This window comes from Callithrix jacchus, chromosome 13 (assembly GCF_049354715.1).
Source record: "Callithrix jacchus isolate 240 chromosome 13, calJac240_pri, whole genome shotgun sequence".
NCBI lineage: Eukaryota > Metazoa > Chordata > Mammalia > Primates > Cebidae > Callithrix > Callithrix jacchus.
In genome coordinates this window covers 17,802,628-17,810,392 of record NC_133514.1, presented here as the reverse complement: position 1 = coordinate 17,810,392, position 7,765 = coordinate 17,802,628, and the positions used below count along the sequence as shown (strand labels likewise).

At 47.5% G+C, this 7,765-nt stretch overlaps 1 protein-coding gene across 1 annotated transcript; it reads right to left on the bottom strand.

Annotated features, from left to right (window-relative positions):
- Positions 1-1,699: 1,699 nt before the first annotated feature.
- On the bottom strand, positions 1,700-5,842 carry NKX3-1 (NK3 homeobox 1). Its single transcript, XM_002756836.5, has 2 exons — positions 5,529-5,842; positions 1,700-4,557 (listed from the first exon to the last, which is right to left on the bottom strand). The coding sequence occupies exons 1-2, from the start codon at positions 5,779-5,781 to the stop codon at positions 4,139-4,141; spliced, it is 672 nt and encodes a 223-aa protein (XP_002756882.2). The 5' UTR covers positions 5,782-5,842; the 3' UTR covers positions 1,700-4,138.
- Positions 5,843-7,765: the final 1,923 nt, after the last annotated feature.

Sequence of the window (7,765 nt, the reverse complement as noted above, 5' to 3'; positions counted from 1 at the left end):
ACTTTCTTAAGGGATGAGAGATTTTTATTTAATTTCCTGGATTAGTTACTTTAAAATGGTTTTAAAAAATCTATACCTGTTAATTGACTGCAAGTATCTTTGTAATTTGAGAGCTCGTGGCCTTCCAGGGGAGGGGAGGAGGACTACAGATTTGTGCAAAGAGTTAAATCTTATGAAGTGAGCATGCCAAGAGAAGCCCCACCTGTGTGTACATGTGCTTAAAGGATTAGAGCAAAGTTGGAAATTATCATATATTTTCTTTAAAGTAAGCACGTTACTCTGTAAGCTTCTATTTCCTTGAAGGAGGGAGAATCAAACCATCAATTCTTGAAGGTAATGAGGTGCATGGGATACTCCTCTTGTGGGATTTAATGAAGGTTTAAGTGCAGGGAGATGACGGCTGTGTTGTTTGTTTTATTTTAGCACATTCATAAAACCTATTTTTCATACTTGTGATTCCAATTCAAAGGCATCATTTGCAAGAGTTTTATCAGCTCTGGTTGAAGGTGACATTTTTTGAGAGATGCAGGAACCAGGGGGGTGATAGTGTGAGGGGCTAACGGAACATTTAAGGGGTTTTTTTTTTTGAGACAGTCTCAATCTGTAGCCCAGGCTGGAACACAGTGACGTGAACTTGGCTCGCTGCAACCTTTGCCTCCCAGGTTCAAGTGATTCTCCTGTCTCAGTCTCTGGAGTAGGTGGGATTACAAGTGTGCGCCACCACACTTGGCTACTTTTTGTATTTTTAGTGGAGACAGGGTTTTAACATGTTGGCCAGGCTGGTCTTGAACACCTGACCTCAGGTGATCCATTGCCTTGGTCTCTCAAAGTGCTGGGATTACACGTGACCCACCACAGCTGGCCAAAAGGGGAATTTTTAAAGACGGATTGCGGTGGTCTGTGTTCCCTTTAAGGTATTCAAGAAATGTAAGTAAATACTTGGTTGTTTTTTTATGCGAAAGATATTCATCGGCTGGAGTAGGTGATTATTTAATTTTTAAAAATGTTCATAGACTCGGGGGTACAAGTGCAGTTGTGTTGCATGGATCTGTTGCACAGTGGTGAAGTCTGAGCTTTTAGTATCCATTGCCTGAACAGTAAACACTGGACCCAATCAGTCATTTTCATCACTCTCCTCCCACCCTCCAACCTTTCGGAGCCTCCAGTGTCTCTTCCTCTACTCTGTAGGTCCATAGACACCCGTCATTTAGCTCCCATTTTGAATGAGAACATGCAGTTTCTGACTTTCTGTCTCTGAGTCATTTCACTTATGATAATGGCTTCTAGCTCCATCCATGTTGCTGCAGAAGACCATCAGATTTATTTGTGATGGCTACGTATGTCTTCCATGGTGTATATGTACCACATTTTAAAATCTGATGCTCTGTTAATGGGCATGTAGGCTCAACCCACGATGTTGCTATTGTGAATAGTGGAGCAGTTGATTATTAAACTGAAGAGAGAAAAGGACTTCCTCTCCTCATGACTTAACAGGAAGGAAGGCCAATGCCTTTATAAAAGGATGACCGTCACCAGCTACTGGGTAGGCTGAGGCTATTGATCGCCATAGGTTGTCATGGGTGTGTCAGGAGGACAAGGACAAGAGGATATGGTAATTATAAATGTAAATTATAAATTATAAATCTAAGTTATGCAGCATGTAGTTTTTAGGAAGCTGAAAATCACACAGATACATCTAATAAAGACATGGTTACTTTATTTTCAAAACACTCATATGTTGCAAAAAAATACATGGAAAAATAGTTTCAAGGGGGTGCTGACTAACTTCCGGTCACAGACTTTTATGTTACAGCTTGGAGCAGGGTTTGTTATGAATATAGAGAACCCAAACTAATTTATTAAGCAGGATAGAAACGGGCTGTCTGGTTCTGAGAACCATCCTGTTCACCTGTTAGATACGGAGGGACTAGCTCTTCAGATGTTTTTCAACCAGTTCAGAGATGGGTTAATGACTAGTTCCAACGGGGAACAAGCAAGGTGGGTTCACAAACCAAATGATTTTAAACCAAGATACTTTTTTTGCAGCACAACATACATCACAGTGAAACGTGTAATCCTTGCAGGTCTCAAGCTGAAATAATTAAATTCAGAGGACGGGAGAGAGAGTACAACAGGGACTGAGCACTAAACATATTTTTAGAGAAATGCACAAAGTAGAAAGCGACCCTGCCTTCGTGCTGTGTAGTGCTCTGGTGGGTGTTGGCAGCATGTGGCATTGAACATTTCAATGTGGATCCCCAGCCACAGAAAATGGGGTGAAATTGGCCAACTTTCTGTCAACTTATGTTGGCAATTTTGCCACCAACAGTAAATTTACCCCTTTAATGAAAGAAAATTGAAACGTTTCTCACTAAACAGAATTAAGTAGTGGAATCAAGAGACTTCCAGGCATAGCGTACCTCATTGGTAATTGTTTTGTTGTTTTATTTTTTCTGATGTCTCCTCCCCTCTGCCAGGTCACCTGAGATAACAGAATGAAAATGGTGGGATAGCCAGATTTCTCCTTTGCTCTCTGCTCATTCTCTCTGAAGTCTAGGTCACCCATACTGGGGACCCATTATAGGCATTAAACACAGTCCCCAAAGCGTTTAGACAGTTCCTTGTGTTTTGAAACAGGTTTTCTTTTTCTTAGTCTTTTCATGCCAAAGGCTCAGTCCCTTGCTTGCTCAGTGGACTGGGCTCCCCAAGGCGTAGGCTGCCTTCTTTTCCAAGTCCCACCCATGAGCCCTCCACTGGACAGCTCAGTGAGCCTGGCCCTTCCTTCTGTGCTGTGTTCTTCCTTCTCTATGAAAATCCAATACCTCTTACCTCCTCTACATGCGAGGATTCCCAATAATTGTCATACTCCGAACATAACAACAGAATCCCCAGAAGGTCCTATAAATGCAGCAGTGACCTTCTTGAGCTTTCAGGTCTTTAAACAGGATTGGGATTTAATGCTGCATATTTTTAAAGGAAAGAAGAGTTGCTAATTTTAAAAATGCATCTCTTTTAGCTAATTCAGAATCTGTTCCCCAGCTTTTTAAAAAAACTCAGGACAGATAAAGATTTGGCGGGCAGGGGAGAAAGAAAGAGCAGTTCTCAGGCCGATAAATGAGGCATATGTTAGGTGTGGCCAGACTAAAAGTTTGGACTAAAATGAAGCCTGTTAGTGAGTAATTGCTGCAAAAAAAGGAACAAAAAATTTAAAGAGGAGGGAAGGAAGAATGATGCTGTCTCTCAGGATTCAGTATATATGATAGCCTGGAAAATCCGGGAAACTTCTCATTCTAAATTCTCCAACCCAGGGGAAAAAAGTTGAGAAGAGGCCTTTCTGCTAATAAAAAATGCAACAGCCCCTAGCAGCAGTGTGAAGACCCTCCTTAGGCCCCTGTCTTGGACATGTGAAGATTCTCTGGCAAGGACCCACCACCTGCAGTGGAGTTCTGTTTATACAGCTTGTCTTAAAATCACAGCGAGTGTGTCTTGTTCTATTTGGGCCACCCTGTAAATACTCAAGTTGGCATAACATTTTAAAAGGAATAAGAAGGAATAAGAAGAAGCTGGTATTTCATCTCCTCCCACCCATCTCCCTCTCCCACGAAAATATGTGCTGAGCATGAGGGCGTTCTCTTGGAGACCTTCTATTTGCCCCTCTCTTTTACAGGGACAGAGAGAGAGCCTTGGCCAACAGGAGGCTTCTGGACTTAAGTTGAATTCAGTGGGTGACATCCTCATCCTGGTTGTCCTTTCTCCCTTTAGGTTTGCTCCTTCAGAGCTGATATTCAGTGACACAGGAGGATGGAGATGGAAAACAGCATCCTCAGGTGTACAGCTCATCCAAAATCATACAATGTGCTGGAAATAGCACTTGATTTTCCCTCTTTCCCCTTCAAGCAGGTAGCCAGAAGCAAAATATGGCCTACAGTGTGCACTGGGGGAATGAATGAGATATTAAAACTGCCACTGTCTGTGTTTTCATTGTCCCACCAGTGAAGAATCTGAGATTGCCAGGCAAATCTCCCACAGCTTTGGTGCGCACACCTGTCACACCCTGAGCTTGGCCCCTTGTGCTTTTCCGAGAGACACCCGGGGGAAGGCAGTTTTTGATCATACGTGGGTGTCACCTGAGGTGGCATTACCAAAAAGCTGGGCTCCAGCTGCCCACACAGTACAGGTATGGGTAGTAAGGATAGCTGTTATACACGGAGACCAGGGAGGCCCTGGAGAAGGCCTCCTCTTTCAGGGCGGACGAAGAGGCGCGCTTCTCCAAGTCTCCCAGCTCCGAGGAGAGCTGCTTCCGCTTGGTCTTATAGCGTCTGTTCTGGAACCATATTTTCACTTGGGTCTCTGTGAGCTTGAGGTTCTTGGCCAGGTGAGCCCGTTCAGGGGCCGACAGGTACTTCTGATGGCTGAACTTCCTCTCCAACTCGATTACCTGAGTGTGAGAGAAAGCAGCCCGGGAGCGCTTCTGCGGCTGCTTCGGGGTTTGGGGGAGGCTTGGAAGGGCGCCTGAAGTGTTTTCACAGTCCAACAGATAAGACCCCAAGTGCCTATCTGGAAAGGAAAGCGGGGAAGGAGGGAGGGAAGACAAAAGTAACATGTTAGCAGGGAAGAGACCAGAATTCAATCAACCCTTATCTCTTTAGTGAGTGAACAAACAGCCCACTGTCATCGTGGATACATTTCACTTTTTTCACAAGACAGACTAAGCAGCTCTCCCGAGGGAAGAGTGAGTAAATATGTTTATTAGGTATTCATTTTCGAAGAATCAGCAAGAATCCAAAGTTAGAGGCGTTTCGTGGTTGAACTTTCTCCCTAGTGTCTGGTAGAATTAAATGAGGATTCTGGATCTGTGTGCTGAGGAGAGGAGGGAGAGGGAGGCAGGGAAGACGCCGAGGAACCAAATACCCGGGAAGGCCGGACCAAAAGGCATCCGGTGTTAGGATCTAGGTGGGCAAGAGAGGGCTTGTGCCTCGGGAGAGGCAGAGGCAGGCTCATTCAGGGCTTTAATTCCCTCTTCGGTAAACGCGGCGTTGAGTGGTCGCATCAGAAGTGGCAGGAAAGAAAATCAGTGGACTCTGTCTCCTGGACACCAGAGGGAACCCCAATGTACCACTTTACTGCCCACAGGATTGGGAAGCACACGGTCTTTGCTGGGCAACCCCTGCTTTGTCACTATTAATAAGTTATTATTAGTTCTCGTAACTACGGTGGGGCTGGCACCGATCGCGGGTGGCGCGGTGGGATCCGCTCCCGGGACGATGGAGGGCGGTTGCTCTGAGGTGTGCGCTGGGTTCTGAGCCCCAGGGAGCCTAGGGCATCAGTCTGGGTGAGCCCTGCGGTGTCAGAATCCTGTGCCGCCCTGACGCTGGGGCTCAGGGTTCATCCCCGGGGCGCACGCATGGCGGGGGGGGGGGGGTCGGGGAGATCCCTCCGTCTGTGGCCGCGGGGCCCCAAGTCTCTGCACCCCGAGCTCTAGGGGGTCCGCCTCGGGCAGCCCCTCAAGCCCCCGCCTCGCCGCTTACCTGCCTCGGTCTCTGGCGCGGCCGGGAGCCCAGAGCTCAGCTCCTTCTTCTGCGCCCCGGCACCGCCGCGTCCTCCCTCCGGCTCTGGCTCCGGGTCCCGCTGTAGCGGGGTACCCCTGTGGCCACCAGGCGGCTGCGCGCCGTCCCGCAGGATGTCCTGGATGAGGAAGGACGTGAGCGGCTTGGACGGGGTCGGCGGCGCTGCCCCCTCCGCTTCTGCCTCCCCTGGCCGCGGCTCTGGAGCCCTGAGCATCCCGGCGGCCCGGCTCCGGCCTGACTCCAGCTCGGCTGTGCCAGCCTGCCGCGCCCGTAACGCTTTCACTTTCCGCCGCCCAGTGCGCTTATAGCCTCGGGGAGCGCGCTGCGCCGCCTTCCCATTGGCCATGGGACGGGTCGCGCCTCGGATTGGCCGCCCAGCGCTCCAGGTGACTCCGCAGAGCATCGAGTCCTGGGCGCCGCAGGGCTCCACTCCTTTCTAGGTGATTCCTTCCCCAATTCCCACTCCTTTCCCAGCTCTCCTCCCTCCTCCCTGAGCCGTTTTCCCAGGCCGGGAGGGAGTGCACACCAAAGTGGGACTCCTCTGCCCCACCCACCCGCAACAGAAGTTGAGACGCTCTTGGGGATGGGATGACCAAGACAAACACTCCAGTTAGCTCTTCAGGACCGTCAGAGCCAATCACAGGGTGTGAGGGCGCAGTCACTGCCGCCGCATAGTACCGTGAGAGTTCTGGGAGCTGTCTCTCTCAGAGAGATGGTGGCAAACAGATCTGCAATATCTGCCGTCTCAAAGAGGCATGACGAGTAGGTGAAGCCTGACCCCAGCCTGAGAGAAAGAAACCACCTTTGCCAAAGCCTTTCCCCAAGTGGGTTTCTTTGGCCTTTCCTTTATCCGCAATAAGCTATTAACTTTCCTTCTGCCCTAGACAGATGACATACCATCCTTTTGAAAAACTTCCAGACAGGTGGAAGGCGTTTCAGACCAGGACAGACACAAAAACTGCATTCAAAAAATAGTTCAAAAGAACATCAGCATACACTTTTTCCAGATTACCAACTGTTAACATTTAATCCATTGGCTAAACAATGGGTTAGCCAAATTGGACCAACCAGGACTGTGATTGGACTGGATGGTACCATGACAATGGATGAAGGTGGAACAGAGATGCTAGAAGTATTTTCTTTGCTCTTCCCTTTTTACGGACAGGGTGTTGCTCTGCCACCCAGGCTGCAGCGCAGTGATGCCATCATAGCTCACCGAAGCCTCAATCTCCTGGATTCAAGCGATCCTCCTGCCTTGGCCTCCCCACAGGTGTGAGTCAATTTGGGCCCATGATGGAAGTACTGAATGAATGTTAAATTTACTGAAGTTGCGCACTGTACTGTCAGTGTATCAGAGAATACTTTTAGGAAATAAACACTGAAGTACGTAGGAGCGAAGGCACAAGTTCTATGAAACTTACATCAAATGGTTCTGAAACAAGCATGCAGATTGATAGATCCCACTCAGCAAAGCCAGTAGGTTAAGTGGTAACGGTAATCTGGAAAAAGGGTAGGCTGATTTTTTTGAACTATTTTTTTTAATGCAACTTTTAAGTCTGTCCTGGTCTAAGATGCCTTCCATTTGACTGGAAACTTTTCGAAAGGTTGGTATGTCATGTGTCTCTGGAGGAAGCAAAGTTGATGGATTATTGCTGATAACGTGACTGCAGAAAACTACCTGTGCAGTGGGCAAGGCTTTGGCAAAGCTGGTTCTCTTCTCTCATCTTTTCAGTCTCTTTATATTCGAACATTTTAAAAAATGTTTTCTTTTGAATCATTGTAGATTCACAGGAAGTTGCAAAAATAATACTTCCAGTGTCTTCTTATATAACTGTAGGACAATATAAAAACAGAAAATTTACACTGGAACATTACAGTTAACTACACTACAGACCTCATTTTATTTATTTATTTAGAGACAGGGTCTTGCTCTGTTGTCTAGGCTGGAGTGCAGTGGAGAGATCATGGCTCACTGCAACTTGGATCTCCTGGGCTCGAGAGATTCTCCCACCTCAACTTCCTGAATAGCTGGGACTACAGGTGGATGCCACCATGCCCAGCTAATTTTTGTATTTTTTGTAAAGATGAGGTTTCACCTTGTTGACTAGGCTGGTCTCAAAGCCTGGGCTCAAAGAATACTTCCCCCTCGACCTCCCAAAGTGCTGCGACTACAGATGCGAGCTACTGTGCCTGGCCTT

Bases quoted from the DNA above. Each gene is read 5' to 3' on its own strand.
- NKX3-1 (XM_002756836.5), bottom strand. From the start codon at position 5,781: ATGCTCAGGGCTCCAGAGCCGCGGCCAGGGGAGGCAGAAGCGGAGGGG. The intron at 4,558-5,528 runs GTAAGCGGCGAG...TTTCCTTTCCAG, and splicing joins CGCGCCAGAGACCGAGGCAG to ATAGGCACTTGGGGTCTTAT.